The sequence below is a fragment of the Panthera pardus genome, unplaced genomic scaffold (genome assembly GCF_024362965.1).
Source record: "Panthera pardus isolate Hobbes unplaced genomic scaffold, ASM2436296v1 HiC_scaffold_17, whole genome shotgun sequence".
Classification (NCBI taxonomy): Eukaryota; Metazoa; Chordata; class Mammalia; order Carnivora; family Felidae; genus Panthera; species Panthera pardus.
The window spans coordinates 29,726,947-29,744,074 of record NW_026526732.1 but is presented as its reverse complement, the minus strand read 5'-3'; the positions used below and the strand labels follow the sequence as shown (position 1 = coordinate 29,744,074).

At 37.0% G+C, this 17,128-nt stretch overlaps 2 protein-coding genes across 11 annotated transcripts in view; both read right to left on the bottom strand.

The window, feature by feature from the left end:
* Window positions 1–17,128, bottom strand: part of AHI1 (Abelson helper integration site 1) — a 208,127-nt gene that overhangs the window by 146,245 nt on the left and 44,754 nt on the right. For all 10 annotated transcript variants that reach the window (XR_008422886.1, XR_008422887.1, XM_053904459.1 and 7 more), the window contains 4 exons: window positions 13,776–13,899; window positions 6,669–6,898; window positions 4,474–4,580; window positions 1,462–1,580 (listed from right to left, as the gene is read on the bottom strand). Coding sequence is in view for 8 of the 10 variants with exons in the window: in XM_053904459.1 (XP_053760434.1) it covers window positions 1,462–1,580; window positions 4,474–4,580; window positions 6,669–6,898; window positions 13,776–13,899 (580 nt within the window). In the remaining 2 variants the exon portion in view is untranslated. The remainder of the gene's footprint in view (window positions 1–1,461; window positions 1,581–4,473; window positions 4,581–6,668; window positions 6,899–13,775; window positions 13,900–17,128) is intronic.
* On the bottom strand, window positions 1,611–3,712 carry LOC109249890 (40S ribosomal protein S12-like). Its single transcript, XM_053904465.1, has one exon. It carries the CDS (start codon window positions 2,464–2,466, stop codon window positions 2,092–2,094), a length of 375 nt encoding a protein of 124 aa, XP_053760440.1. The 5' UTR covers window positions 2,467–3,712; the 3' UTR covers window positions 1,611–2,091.

The window sequence follows — 17,128 nt, the reverse complement described above, 5'->3', positions numbered from 1 at the left end:
CTCTAATCTCTACTTCAAACTCTCAGGGCTCCTAGGTGACTCAGTTGGCTCAGTGTCCGGCTCTTGGTTTCGGCTCAGGTCATGATCTCACAATTTGTGGGATCGAGCTCCGCGTTGGGCTCTGTACAATTCTGTTTAGGATGCTCTCCTGTTTATGATTCTCTCTCTTGCTCTCTCTCTGCCCTTCCCCTGCATGCATGTGCACCCTCTCTCAAAATAAATGAGTAACCTTTAAAACCAAAGAAATTCTCTCTCAGCACTCCTTATCAAGAAACTTATGCTTCTACAGATTTACCCACCTTGCCTTGAACACAACTTCTATTAACCTACCTCTGAATTTTATTCCAGGCTTTTCATGTTTTCCACCCTCCTGACAACACTTCTATCTTCTCTAAATTCCATCCATCCTTCAAGACCGAGCTCAAAGGCCAGCCTCTCCATAGAGCCTTTAATAGAAGGCTATAGTAGACCTATCATCACCTTTACTATTGCCATGAAGGATATAATCCTCTTATTATGTATTTATCTTCATTAAAAAAAAAAAATACATATCAAGTGCTTACTATCAGCCAGGCATAACATAGGTACTATGTATGTAAGAAGAATAAGCAGATTCCAATCCTAGAAGATCTCACAATTTAGCCTCATTAAATGCTTTGTGAGTTATTTTGGAGGCAGTTCAACTAGATTATAAACTCCTAATGAACTAATTCTGCTAATCATTCTCTTATAGCACTGATGTCAGTACCCTGAACAGCTCCACATAAACACTGAAGGCCTTAACAGTTAGCCCTAAAAGATAACTGCAGAATAAACTAGTGTAGACTACCACATTTTCCTTTCAAAATACAATAGTGACAACTAACAGAACTAGCCTTCTCTTGTTTGTTTTACAAGTACTATTAACACCAAATAAGAACCATCAGAAGACCATGCTGGTTTGTCCAGAATCCCGCTTCTCTGCTTTTAACATTAAGGATACTTCCTTTCCTTATTTAGAAATAAAACAGAATAAGAAAAACAAGGACATGTTAATCAAAAGCCATCTCATTCTGTTATGGTAGTATATCAGAGCACTACGCTATACCAGTATCATAAAAGTAAAAGATATCTAAGGCAGAAGTTTCTTCTTTTTTTTTTTAATTGTGACAACAAAGAGCAACTGACTATATTTCTACTTCAGAACTATTCACATTTGAGCCAGAAAACTCTTTGTTGTGAGGTGGGGGCACTGTCTTACAAACTGTAGGATGCTTAGCAGTATTTCTGGTCTCTATCCACTATATACTATCTGGTCTCTATCCACTAAATACTAACATTCAAAAATGCTTCCGGACACTGTCAGATGTCCTCTAGAGGGAAAACTGTCTATTTAAAAACTACAGCTGCATTTTATAAATATGAATTAATTCATTTCTTATTCTATGAGTGCTTAATCTGTCAATACTGAAATATACTTACATTCGGAGATCCATAATTCTCAAAGTACTGTCTTTGGTATGGATTAACAAGCGTTTTCCATTGGGATGAACCTCCAAATAACTTATGGGAATCCCCTTAAACTCACTCTCTTTAATTTCCTGAAATGATTAAAAAAGATTATAAAATATTAGCACTGAACAGTTTACTGAATATGAAGCCTCTTTTAGAGTACAAAACTAATTTGAAGAAGTCATTTTCAATTATAATTTAAAGCGCCCTTTAAAATTGCTAGCCAAAGAATTCCCAATGAAGGTTGAAAATAAAGCTGATAATATGTATTTTTTGACTGTTATATACGGCTACACTTAATTAGCATTATTGTAGTATATTCCCAAATAAACAGCACTTCTTAAAACATAACTTCTAACATTGAATTTTCTTGCTTACCATCATATAAGAAAGATTCTAATTTTTATAACTTCAAAAGTTAGTACGGAGTTAACTTTCAAATTCTATTTCAGTATGAGATCATTTTTTCATGTACTTATTTCCACTTTATCCTGAAAAAGGTATGTTACTGGCATCTTATTCTGAGCTCATTTAATTTAGATTGTAGTTTTAGGGATTTTTTTTTTTTTTTAAGGAACAAGAACCAAGATTTTTATTTGTTCAATTCTTGCATTTGAAGTATTCCTCAATGACATCCTTGGCCTGAGACTCTCTGCCACAGATAGTCTTAACCACTACACAACTGCAACCAACCACTTTATAGGATTTTCCCTCCCTGTTAATTTTACAGAGGCCGACCCATTCCCCCAGTTTCCTGTCGTCATCAACCTTAATGAGGTTGATTTGGTGTTCAGCACAAAGGGCCTCCCCACCAACTTGACATACAGAGAGAGGCTCATCCCAGTTGGATGCATGCAGACAAAGACGGGCTTGATGCTTGTCTAAGGCTTTGACAGCTTCGCGAATTCCACGTGCTAGGCCACCGTGGATGAGGGTGGTCTCCAGCACCTCTTGTAAAGCAGTATTAACGTCCATTACACCTCCAGCAGCAATGCCTTCCTCCCTGTGGTGGTGGGTTATAGTGGAGCCAAATCTAAAGTGCACCTGAGCCTCCAGGATTTTTTTTTTTTTTTTTTTTTTGATAGTTATTTAAGGCAGCCATGGAAGACTCCTGGCTAATGATGTCAAGAAAGACATACATACTGAAGGAAAATCTGCCTGGATAAGCCTCACAAGGAAGAATTACTAAAGCAAAACTGCTCAGACTAAAGTCCACAGAGTCAACAGAAAGTCTGCTTTAACTGCAGGCAGAATTTGGAATTAGCCTTCATGTCCTTCGAGGCTCCGACATTATGTTTTGTCGCCAGTTCCTAGAGGGGTCTCCTCTTCAGGGGCGGTATGGCACCAGCTGGAGTACAGAGGGCTACAGTTTCGGGAGCAGCAGCTGAGCCCACGCTATCGCTGTCTGACACTGAGACCCGCCGCTAGCTCCTTTTTAAAAGTTACAGAAAAGAGCCAAACACTGACAGCACAGATGGGGGTTATACTAATTGAACTACAACAACTTGGGGTCGGCGATGCACTGTTGGGGGTCTGAGAAACATTTACACAGATGCAAAGGTGCAAAATCAAAAACACAGAGCTGTCTAACAAGTTATGTTAGGCATGAATTTGACAAAAGTGCTAGCAGGTCTAGCGTTTGTAGTATCTGTTAATGATTTCCTTTATAGTTTTCTTTATCGTACTCATCTTCAAACTAAAAATGCCCTAGTTCTGAAGCCCGTGTCCTGTAACAAGGAGTGTGTGCAACAGCACACGGACACTTCATCTTAAGGGACAGCTGAATATAACCTCACATGTCTCACTGCTGGCTGAAGAGAACCACATAAGAAATCAGAGTCTACAGTTTGTTCTAGGGCATTAGCTACTGAAAGACATTCCAGTTCATTTCCTGACTTTTTATTTTGGACTGTCTCAAGTAACTACCAGGCTGTCGATTTTGAAGATAAATTTGCCTTTTAGCTAGCTACTATACTGAGGTAAAGAAACACACGATATTTAACACAAATAATAGACTTCGCATTCTACACGCAAATTACTGGAATAGGCGACTTTGGAGTTTTGCCAATCCCTCAGGTATATAAGAATTAGAAAGTTCTTTTCAAAGTGTGTGAAATTAATCTACAACACGAATTCCAAGCCATCAATCATTAATCTGAGAGACTAGATGAGAATGACTAAAAATAGAATAGACAGTTTTTTAAACAGATCTGATAGATTCAACTAAAGTTCATAAAAATTCTTTTTCACTTAGAGCGTCTTTACTTCAAATGAGGACAACTGTTATAGAAGAACAAAAACTTAAGAATAAATTATAGCATATTAGAAACTATATCAACTTATACAAAACGCAAGTTTAAGAATTCACTTTGTATTTTTAACTAAAAAGTACCGAATACGCACCAACAAAATTGCTTAATATACCAGCCACCTTAAAAACACTCCAAAAATGAAAGATTATTCGTTTGTTTCTGCCTACTTAGCAAAGTTTAAATGAAAGCAATTATAGTGATTGAATAGTAGACCCCACTCATAATTACTTAATTTTGATTACATCATTGTGAAAGACACGACTGTTAAAATGTTGAGCATGTTGTTTTTAGAGTGATGTTATTGGGTCAAAAGAAAGAATATGAAGAGCAGATAACAGAAGTTATGACTTAGAGATGGTAATATTAACATATGCCTCATTTGAGCATAATTTCAGTAGTGGATCACTGAACGCCATATCACAAATTAGGGTTCAAAATAAGGAAGAGAAGTCTGACCAAAATGAAAATTTTCACTAAGTTGCTATATCACCAATTAGCCATCAGGAAGACTTGATAATTAATCAATGATAGCTTGCAGGGACTGAGAAAAACTTCACTTTTTTTTGAGAAGAGAGAACAGAGTGTCCTGACATCATATTTTTAAATTCATGTGGTTCAATTTTTTCTAATTTCTTTAATTAAACCCTAAATATGAAGTATGATTTTATACCTTATTTACACTCCAGTGATGCACTGAATGTGGCACATCATTAACTCTGACATAGGTATTCCAAACAACAATCACCCCTGTGCAATCTCCTGAATACATGTGATGACCTATTTAAAAAAAAGTAAAATTACTCTTTTATAAGTGCTACACACAGGTAGAAACAAATAATATGAAATGGGTAAAACACAGCCCAGTATAACAAAGAAGCAGAGGGGTATTAAAAGGTGTTTTAGTGAAAAAAAAAAAAAAAAAAAAAGGCCAAAAACCACAACACAATTTGTAGTCAAATCCCAATGATCTTTAAATGAATTCTTCACTCTACCGAATTACTTTTGACTTATTTCCCTTTGTCACTTACTTGAACTTGAATACAAAAAGAAATGAGCATCTTAGTGCATTTGTATATGGTTCAAATTATAAAGCCAAACAAATTATTTGAATTATCCAATATGTCTGTATTGCTCACTTTCATTAACCTATATAATCTGTTTTGTATTCCTGGAAAAACACCTATATTTTATACATACTTTTAGCAAAGTGCCTGATACCAGTAGAAACTCAGTAAATGATCAGGGAATGAATAAAATAAAAAGTAACAGGTGCTTCAGTTTAACATACATTCTTAGAGTCAAACCCTCTCATAGTTGAATGGAACCTCAGAGACCATCGAATTCAACTTCACACCCACTCAGGAATGTCTACCACACCATAATGAACAGACAATTGTCTAGCAACTGTGAACTTAATATTTTACAAAGCAGCTATTCAACTGATGAACTACTCTGTACGCTAGAATGTTCTTCCTAATTCTGAACAAAGAATATCTGCCTTCTGCAGCTTTGGTCCCATCTCTACCTACTGGAAGCAACACAGACTGACTTTCTTTGTTTCATGTATAGAGGTCTTAGTCAAATATTTGAAGAAATTCCTTCCTCTTTTCATAATCTGGGTTACTTCTACTATGACAAAGTTTACAGACACCTTTCTATCCTTGGTTGACTTTTCTAAATGTGTTCCAATTTTTTAACATCATTATAGTTAAAATGAATATATTAGCAGTATTGTCATTTTGATCTGGATCCCATACTAATTAATTATAGCTATAGTCTGTATATCCAGCGTCTGAAATATTGTGAAGGTATATACCATAATCATACAGATTTTGTGAGGAATAAACTAGTTTACACATGTAAAGTATTTAAAACATTAAACCACATAGCAAGGACTCTAGAAATGTTTGACTCAGTAACCTCACATCTAGGAATTTATGTTAAGAAAATAATAGTGCAACAAAGCTTTATATATATATATACACATATATAAACATATATATGTTTATAAACATATATATATATATATATAAACATACACACACACATATATAAATAAAATTCGTATTCATAGAAATCATGTTCATGATACGAGAAAGCTGAAAACATTTTAAGCATTGCCGATAATAGAAAATGTTTTTTTCTTGAAAATTTCTTCAGATACATTTAGATGACTCTATAACATATACCTATTAACTGTTAGCTGAATGCAGTGGTGCTCAGTACACACTGTAAAATACAGGTTTCTCCCACTATCTATCTAATATTCTTTTGGTATTTCCCGTTCTTCCTCATTTTAACCCTTTCACTCAAAAGCCACTTAAAAAAAAAAAAAACCTACTGAGGGGGCACCTGGTGGCTCAGTCGCAGTTAAGTGTCCGACTTCCACTCAGGTCATGATCTCACAGTTTGTGGGTTTGAGCTCCCATTGGGCTCTGCACTGACAATGTGGGGCCCGCTTGGGATTCTTTCCCTGCCCCTCTTCCACTCACACTTTTCTCTCTCAAAATAAATAAATAAATCTTAAAAAAAAAAACCAAAAACCAAAAAAACCTACTGAGGGGATAATCACCAATCCAATGAAATATATTTATGAGATATGATATATGACTGGTTCTCACAGTAAATATTAGTTGAGTATAAATGTTTAGGAATTTAATGAACTTAAAATTACAAACAAAACTCCGTCAGTGCTAAATCTGTGCCTACATCTACCACATGATCTGCAAAATGCACATATATACAAATACGTACAATTATCAATACACAAAATCCCTCTCAAACTTAAAAAATTATCTTGGTGAAATAAAATTAAAAAAAATTCTTCATGCAACTATCTTTCATTTGGAATATATTGTGACATACCTTCAACATCAAAACAGAGAGAGTTGATGAAACTCCTGTGTGTGTCAAACTGTCGGATCAATACGGCAGGATCCTCTCTCATATCAACTTTCCATATCCGTATCACGGAATCATAGCACCCTGTAACCACCACCTCTTTCACAGCGGGATGGAATTTAGCCGTGTAAACAAAAGAAGGATGAGGCAAAACTCTGAAAGTACTGGTACTATTTATTTCATTTTTCCATATCCTGGAAAAGGATAAAAAGTTATATATTGCTTCTGAAATGCACAAGTTTCTAAAACTTTCTCTAAAAACACAGCCAATGGGACTCAAGTAAGCAATGATAACAACCAATGGTAAACTAAATTTCCTAACAATCAAAAATAATATGATCAAAGATTTGATGGCTGGGGTTCTTTACAGTTTGACAAAGCTATTTCTTAGTTATTATGAACCACGTTAATTTGTCTACTAATTGTAACTATACTGTAAAATGAAAAATTATATTTGGATAGGTCTGTTTTTCTTAAACATACCTACTTTTGTCATTGATTAAATACACACTGTATAGTTGGTAAAATACTGCATTTAGTACATTACACACAAAAAATAAAATCTAGAGAGAGCTTTAATTATTCCCCACTTAGGTTGTGTATATTGCTTTTGCAAAGTGCTCACTGTAGAGGTTTAGAGAACAAGATACTCCATTAACCTTATATATGTAATTTCATAGCATAGATAAAGAACATGATCTCAAAGACTTAAAAGCCATAATGAAATAACTGTATGAATACTTGCATAAGATTAAAATAATTATGATTTTTGATAGAAAACAGACTACCTTACACTAAATAATCAGCTTATGTTCAACACTCTCGTTATCTCTTCCTCTAAATAATGGACAATTTTTAAAAAGCAGTGTTACTGTCACTGCTACAGTCTTGACAAAAGAGTAAATCTCAAGCGTTAAAATTGTTATGTCAGAAACTCTGCAATTCTAGTCAATGTGTAAAAATTGGAAAAATCTAACAACAGACAGCTACTAAATGAGTGTAGAACACTGTTTTTTTTTTACTAAATTACTAGAATTAGAAAAATATATTAATTTTTTAATGAGATTTACAGTTCATTCTTTTAATTACTACCTAAGAACTAAAGTAAATTAAGTCCTTTTCAAAATTATTGGAGAAAGAAAAAATATGGTTGCCATTTAAGAATAACATTCTATGCATTTTTTCAGCAGCTGCTTCAAATACAGGATATGATCTTCAATTACTAGGAATCCAAACTAATGATGAAGGAAGTGAAAGAACATGTTTTCAAGTAAAAATAAAGCATGTATGTCACTGCATAAACATTTTTACCATAGCAATACTTTCAATGAATGAATGCTGCATGAAATAGAGTACTTAAAGAACAAAATTAATTTGTGATTAATATTGTGAAGATTGTTTAAAAGATGAAAACTTCAGTTGCTTGCTAAAAAATGTCAGTGGTATAATCTGAAATACTATATAGCAGATAGAAATGAAGCAATCATACCTTAAAAACAGCTAAATTAAAACAGACACAGCATTTTTGGGGGCACTTGGGTGGCTCAGTCGGTTAAGCGTCTGACTTTGGCTTAGGTCATGATCTCCCAGTTCAAGGGTTTGAGACCTACATCTGGCTCAGTGCTGACAGCTCAGACCCTGGAGCCTGCTTTGGATTCTGTGCCTCCCTCTCTCTCCCTGCCCCTTCCCTGCTCCTGCTCTGTCTCTGTCTCTCAAAATAAATAAATGTTTAAAAAAAATTAAAAAAAAAATCCAGACACAAAATTTTAAAATAAAAATGAAGCTTTTTATGTGAAGACCTAACTGGTGTGAATGATGGCTTTCATCAAGCAAGCAATGGTTGAATCCAAGAACAAAAGAAACATATTAATGAGTCTGGGGGAAAAATAGGCTAATCACAAAGAACAAGGAGATACTCAAACTTGTAATGACTAGGTGAGCGCACAAAAAAAAATTATTACAACTGGGTAAGAAAAAACATGAAGTTAAACAGTATGTGGGATTAAGGGTGGCATAGGGACCTATGTGCGTAACTGGAGCCATTACACATGGGAAAAACTGGATTATTTTAGGAGTTGCCGGTTAGAGAAAAATACAAATTATCTGGATGACAGCTAAAGATTTTGGTTAAACTTACATGGCAGAGAGCTATCCAGTGGGAAACAGTTGTACTCAGGAGACACTAACATGTGGTGTGGATCCCCAGGAAGATGAAAGAAACAGCCAGAGAAACTCATCCCTCTGCCACTCTTGGCATTACCAACTCTAATTCTTTTCCTTTTGACATTAGCTTATTCATTTTTAGTAGTCCTTACCCCTTTCAAAAACCTCACTCTTTTTGGTTCTAGTCACAATGTTTCTCTCTTCACTCAGTTAATCTTACACATTATTTTTATGATGCCAAGAGCTCTCAATCAGTATAAATTTCAAAGCTACAAAAAGAAAAAAGTATACTGTACTGCAACATATTATGTGCGGTGTGGAAAAATCCAAGAGTCTTCAAGAAATGGTTAAATCTGAGCTGAGTTTTAAATGATGACTATGAGCCCATGGTGGCTCATAAAGGGCACTTAAGGGGCGCCTGGGTGGCGCAGTCGGTTAAGCGTCCGACTTCAGCCAGGTCATGATCTCGCGGTCCGTGAGTTCGAGCCCCGCGTCAGGCTCTGGGCTGATGGCTCGGAGCCTGGAGCCTGTTTCCGATTCTGTGTCTCCCTCTCTCTCTGCCCCTCCCCCGTTCATGCTCTGTCTCTCTCTGTCCCAAAAATAAATAAAAAACGTTGAAAAAAAATTAAAAAAAATAAAAAATAAAAAAAATAAAGGGCACTTAAATGTTTGCTGAGTCACTGAGTTGGGCAGGAAGGCTAGGAAAAGGGCATTTAAGCACAGGAAGAGGAGGCAAGGCTACAGGGCACAGGGATTTCAAAGAGGGTAAGACACTAAGGGCATTTCAAAAGACTGTGTGGGTGAGGCCGAGGGCATATAGCAAGTGCACAGGACAAGGGTGTAGGGTCAATGAGAAACATGCTTGTTATGCCATGCTAAGGAACTGGAATATTTTCTTTTTCTTTCTTTCCTTCTTTCTTTCTTCCTTCCTTCCTTCCTTCCTTCCTTCCTTCCTTCCTTTTTCTTTCTTTCTTTCTTTCTTTCTTTCTTTCTTTCCTTCCTTCTTTCTTTATTTCTTTCCTTTTTCTTTTACAATTTTTAAAATGTGTTCGCATGTCCTCATGTGAGCAGGGGAGGGGCAGAGAGAGAGGGAGAGAGAGAACCCCAAGCAGGTTCCATGCTGTCAGTACAGAGACTGACATGGGGCTCGATCCCACCAACCTGACCTGAGCCGAAATCAAGAATTGGATGTCCAACCAACTGAGCCACCCAGGCGCCCCGGGAACTGGAACATTTTCAAAAGGGTGGTGGTAATCAAAGACTTCTGAAAATCAAGGCATTATGAAAGATGGTTTTGGAAAGATGGAGGAACAAAAGACTGAACAGTGGGAAAGTTCAGCACCAACAGTTTAAGAGCAGATAGCAAGGGCCTGAATGATGGTAACACCAGTGAGGACAGAAAGAGTGTGACAGAATGGTGAGCCTTTTAGAAGGGTGAACCGACAGACCGTGGCGCTGCTTGGATGCGGGGAGGAATGGTGGGAAGTAAAAAAAGAAACGAGGCTCCCTGGGTTCCTGGCTCAGGAGACAAGGTGGATAAGGATGCCATTAAAAAAATCCACAAGAGGACTAAAAGAGGAAAGCAAAGTTTTGTGATTATCAGCAAGTCGGATCTGAGGTGCCACTGGACAGTCCAGACAGAAGTATGTTAACAGAAAATGCAATTCAGAAAAAAGTGGGCGCTAGAAGTCACAGCCTATGACTGAGACTCCAAACCGGGAAAGATGAGAGAGACCAGGTCGAGCACCCCAAACCAGGGAAGATGACAAGAAGAGGATTCCAGGAATAAACATCTACAGAGGATAGGCAGAGGAGGAGGAACAGGAGGCAGGGAATGAGAACTGGCCAGAGTCACAATAAAAAGGAAACAGAAGAGGTTGTCAAGGAAACCATTAACTGAGAATATTTGAAGACTGGTCAATAATTAAGTACTGCAGTGAAAGCAAACAGTATAAGGACCAAAACTGGCCCTGGGATCTGAAAATCAGCAAGTGACTGCTGACCTCTTGAAGAAGGTTTATCTAGCAGAATGGGAGTGAAAGCCAGACTAACTGGGTTGAAGTAAAGACAATGTGCATAGAATGCCCTTGATGGTGTAGAAGAAAAATAATGTGGTAGTCTGGAAAGGAGAAAGAGTTGAGAAAAAGATTTCTTAAGATAAGAAGATGTGAACGTATTTTTAGGATGACAGGACAAAGTCAATAAACAGGAAGATAGTGAAGAGACAAGAGGTAGGAAACAGAGCTGCAGACTGAAGGACTGAGATTAAAAGCATAGATCAAAGAGTGGCCGGAAAAAGTGTCTTTATTCACATTTTTGTTAAGGCAGCAGACAGAGATAAAGATGGGTACATGATAGACACTGGGTGGAAAACCAGAGGGAAATACAGGAAGTGCGTGTCTGGCTTAATTTCACTGTAAGCTGAAGGCATTCAGCTAATGAAAGTGGGAAGATGTGACTCAGTGTACAGAACCTGAAGTGCCATGAGGCCTGGATATGCCGCCAGAGAAATGAGGGGAAACAGCTGAATTTTGATAAGGAAAAGGATTGTGCAGCTGAGATGAGAGCTCAAGTGATTTTAAGACTTACAAATCCAGTCAGGCCTTGGCAGGGTTATAAACTGTTCTCTAGTACAACCTGGCATCAGACAGAATGGCTATGCCGAGAAAACAAGCAGACCACAGGCTGTGGAGGATAACGTAAGGAGGGACGCATAGCAGGTTCCCAGCTACACAGGGAAGGAAATCAATGCTCACCAATTACTACCTTTTGCATTTAAATATAAAGTAAACGGTAATGATAACATCCTAATCAATTAGACAGCTTATATTAAAAAGGAAGCTGATAAGACTAGTAAAAGAAGGGATCCAGACGCAAGGAGTATCTGCTACAAAGTGTGTTAGAAAAGCAGGAAGCAGAAGAGTGAAATCAGAGGGGATCGCGAACTGCTCCAAGTATCAGCTTCTTAGTGTATAGAAATAGTAAGTGTTGGGAATGCAAGCTGGTGCAGCCATTCTGGAAAACAGTATGGAGGTTCCTCAAAAAACAAAAAACAGAACTACCCTACGACCCAGCAATTGCACTGCTAGGCATTTATCCACAGGATACAGGTGTGTTGTTTCAAAGGGACACATGCACCCCCATGTTTATAGCAGCATTATCAACAATAGCCAAAGTATGGAAAGAGCCCAAATGTCCACCGATGGATGCATGGATAAAGAAGATGTGGTATATATACAAAATGGAGTATTACTTGGCAATCAAAAAGAATGAAATCTTGCCATTTGCAACTATGTCGATGGAACTGGAGGGTATTATGTTAAGTGGAATTAGTCACTCAGAGAAAGACAAAAATCATATGACTTCACTCATATGAGGACTTTAAGAGACAAAACAGATGAACATAACGGAAGGAAACAAAAATAATATAAAAACAGGGAGGGGGACAGAATAGAAGAGACTCATAAATATGGAGAACAAACTGAGGGTTACTGGAGGGGTTGTGGGAGGGGGGATGGGCTAAATGGGTAAGGGGCACTAAGGAATCTACTCCTGAAATCATTGTTGCACTAGATGCTAACTAATTTGGATGTAAAGTTTAAAAAATAAAAAATAAAATTAAAAAAAAAAATAGCAAAAAAAAAAAAAAAAAAAAAAAAAAGAACCTCAGTGATTATCAGCCAGAGTCCCATTAAAATGAAGGGTGTTTGGAAAGTGCATTGCAATTCCAAAGAAAAGAAAAAAAAAGAAATAATAAATGTTTATGTGCACCCACCTACATTTGTTGGAATCAAATTAAATGACATCTATAAAGGCATTCTGAAAAGCTGCCTAATAATACATTTCTATTACACGCAAGGTAGAGCAAGCAGCTAAAACAGTGTCAATGGCACTTCACAAAGTAGTTTTTAAAAATGCTACTGTGATACTTATTAGGTTGGAAGGGGTTAGATTATTTCATGACTGACATTCTGAAAAATGCAAATACTGACAATCTAGAAAACTCTTAAAACATGAGGTGCATATTCACTTACAAGTTTCCCCTGCTTTTCGAAAGTCTGCATTATACCACTTTGCTTTTGCCTAAGACCTGTGTTAGTACTTTTTGGTTTGTTTTCACTAACCCAAAGACAGCTGAAGAGAATTTTTGCTTTGATGAAAAAAGGAGAAAAGCAAAACTAGGGTTCAGCATCTGTTTTGCAGTGAGCCCTTACAGAGGCAGCACACACCCCAAGCAGCGAGTAGCACCGTCAAGCTCTTCCCTGGAAACCACACTCAGCATCTCCACATTGAGCTGCTCTAGCTCTGAACTGTATCTGTGAGCATCTCCGCTTTATCCCAGTTTATTGTGTGCATCCATTAGCAAGACATGTCCTTTGGTATCAGAAAAGTCCAAGAGGCTATTTTTAGGTCTGGGAACACTCAAAAACTTTTCCATATACATTAACAGTAATTACTTCTTCATTTTATGCCATTTTTGTCCTAGGAAAAATTTCATAGAAATGCCATACTTTTGGAGAGCAGAGGAAACCTTACTGGCCCTGTACCACGTATAGTGCAGCACTATGGCCTGGCCCCTGCATAGAGCTAACAGTGGAGACAGACCCCTACCATTAAGAGCTTATATTTTGGGGAAAAGATCAATTGTTTAATAACCTTATGTCAAAGTATTAATCAAACAGTGTATATAATGATCACTGAAAGACACTGAGACCAAAAGTATTATACATTACCTAATACACTTAACAAAAACATCTTCAGGAAAAAAATTTTGCACTACGACTCATCTAATCAGTCTGTAGGATGCATCTCTGATAGTCACTTGATCATCCAAACATAACTGATGCATTAGTTACTTTCCTTGACGGCAAGCAACGTACAGAAGAAGTACTTCTCAAGGATACTAACCTGGCGGTGCCATCAGATGAGGCAGTAAGGAGATAGCGATCGTCATGTGACCAGCAAAGATCATAAATAATATTGAGGTGGCCACACAATTCTCTCATGAAACGTCCAGAAGGAATTTCGTATACTAATGAAAATATTCAAAAATTAGTAGGTTTCCAGGACAGAGACTCTCAATCCAGTAATACATAAATACATAGTTTACGATAATCTGTATGTACATAAGGTAAGCACTGCCTCCAAGAATATTATCACCAAAGATATTTTAGCATAAAAAATTTCAAAGTCTACTTAAAAACAGTTTTTCATTTCCTTTAGACACAAGAATTTCCACATACAAAATTTTACAATATGCTCCAATTAACATTTATTCTCATCACTTCAAAGCAATTTTTCTAATAATCTTTGACAATCATTAATCAAATAATAAATAACATTTAAATTGCAACTCCAAAGATTCTATAATTTGGGCTTTCATGAATAAAGCATTAATTTACTGAAAATTAAATTCCAACAGAATTTTAATTCTTTGAAGAAAAAATGTGAACTGTGCTATTGTCAGAAAAAATTTCTAATACTAAAATGATTTAGTAAGAGAATTAACAAAGACCCAATCTGATTAAAAGGCATTGTGGTTTTCCTGTAAGTTAGGTTCACAATAAAATCTTCCAAGACAATGACTGAATTTAGAACAACAAAGTGTGCAAGTCTCTACTTCCACCTAGTGGTAAAACCAAATCCCCTTTAAAGTACTAAGCAGAACAGAATTACTTCCGGAATAGCAACAGAAGGACTTCCGAATATCTGCTCCCTGATAAAAACAAAGAGAACACTGCCAAAATTATCCAAATTAACTTTTTCAGAACTCTAGAAATTAAACAAAGGTTTGCAACAATATGAGGAGCATTTACTTAAGAAAAACAGCTGAATCTTGGTAAGAACCTGAGCTTCGTGGTGTTTTGACTTGCCGTGTTCCCATTCTCTTCCCCCAAGCTCCAAAGGAGCTTTAAAAATCAATAGCCTCACAACTTAAAGCCAGCAGCATAGCAGCCACAGGATGGGGCAGAAGAGGTATGAAGCTCCCCCAAATCCCCATCCCCAAGACTTACTACTATTAACACAGTCCAGCAGTTCCCTGAAAGTCTCCATTCTCAGGGCTTGGCTTTATTTAACTGGGCTCAGAGCATGCTCTGTGCGAACAGCCCTAACCCTAGGGTACACGCTGAAATAATCAGTGGCATAGCTGTCTGAGGCAGTGATGCCAACTGAGGCTAAGAAGAGGCTGAGCAAAAAACTTAAAAGGAAAACACTGAGAATGAGATGTCCATAGGGGACTTCAAAAAGACCCAACAAACTCCTGGGAATCTAGCAGGACATGTACATGTGAGTGAAAGACTCTAGGCCCTCTCTCACTCTGGCTGACCTCAGGAGGCTCTGTGCAAACATAAAGTGAAGGCTATGGCAGAGTTGCAAACTGCCTACCACAACATGTTAAGAGTACATCCCAATGCACACACAGATCCCCTTGGCAAAGGCTGGGTGATCTGCTCAGTCAAGACATTTAAAAATCTCTAACCGTGGCTGACCACCAAGTTAAGTGAGCAGAGACTTCAGAGACAACAACAAATCCTGGGTGGGTGGGTAGAGAGAAAGGAATCTGATTTCCTGAACAGCCACACTGTAATAATATCTACTTCTCAACACAAAATTAGGGAGACATGAAAAACCAAGCAGTCAACTATGGCCATACAAAGAAATGAGGCAGTCCACAGAAACTGTCTAAGAGGAAGCCAAGATGTTGGTATTTCTAGACAAAGACTTTAAGCCCACTTTTACAAATATACTCAAAGATATAAAGAAAACTATCCTTAAAAATTAGGAATAATTTTCACCAAAAAATACCAACAAAGGGATAGAAATTATATATAAAAAACCCAAAAAATTCTAGAGTTGAAAAATACAATAATGGAAATAAACAATTCACTAGAGGGGCTCAATAACAAATCTGAACTGGCAGAAAAATCAACAAACTTGAAGATAGGTCATTTGAGATTATGCTGTCTGAGGAAAAGAGAGAAAAAGAATGAAGATAAAAGAATAAAGCTGCAGGGACGTGTGGGACACCACCAAGTGTACCAACAAAGAGATGACGGGTCTCAGAAGAGAAAAAATAGAAAGGAGCAGATAGAACAATGTGAAGAAAGAAAGACTGAAAACTTCCCAATTTTGTGAAGACATTAATCCACACATCTAACAAGCTAAATAAATTTCAAGCAGACACATCATAACCAAACAATCAAAAACCAAAGACCAAATTCTTCTTCTGTTTTTTGAGACTTAAGCAATAAGTACGTCTAAATTTATATAGCATTTTGCACAAGTTGTTTTTAAGCATAAAGTAACATTTGTCACTGAAATGTTGAAAACATAAATGAGAATGAAAATAATTCCTTCACTGCCCGAAAGAAATAAATCACTATTAACACTCTGGAGTATGTTTCCTAAGAATCTTTTCTCCTTCATGAATAGGTTTTGATGAATTTTTAAAATAGCATGGCTATAATAAAACTACACAAAAAAAATCTGTTTTTTTTTAAACTAACATTTCATGAAAAAAATATTTATTTATTTAACATTTAATGTTTATTTAAAAAATGTTAATCAAGCCAATTAGAAGTCCCTGCTGAAAGAATAAATCTGCTAAGAAATAAACTGTGTGAGACTGAGGGAAGTTCAACACTACCTAGTGCTTTGGGAAGATGCCCATAGGGAGTGGGTTACTTCCTGCTGAGGAAGCTGGTTTTCATAATTATGCAAGAAATAAGGCAAAGTAGGGGCACCTAGTGGCTCAGTTGGTTAAGCATCAACTCTTGATTTTGGCTCAGGTCATGATCTCGTGGTCCATGGGTTCAAGCCCCACCTGGGTCTCTGCTGATATGTGGAGCCTGCTTGGAATTCTCTCTCTCCCTCTCTGCCCCTCCCTCACTCGCTCTGTCTCTCTCAAAAATAAATAAATAAATATTTAAAAAGGAAAAATAAGTAAGGGAAAGTACTTAATGCCTTTAAGTCTAGAAGAGATGCTCACTTAAAAAAGATCTCTACTGTTACAGAAAATTTTAATATGGTTTTTTCTATATTTTTTAAATGTTTATTTTTGAGGGTTAGAGACAGTGCATGAACACAAGCATGCACCTCCAGAAAAAAGGAAGAGGGAATCCCAAGCAGGCTCTTCACTGTCAGCGCAGAGCCCAACATAGGGCTCGAACTCATGAACCATAAGATCGTGACCTAAGCAAAAATCCAGTGTTGGAGGCTTGACTGATGGAGCTATTCAGGCACCCCAACAAGGTTTTCTA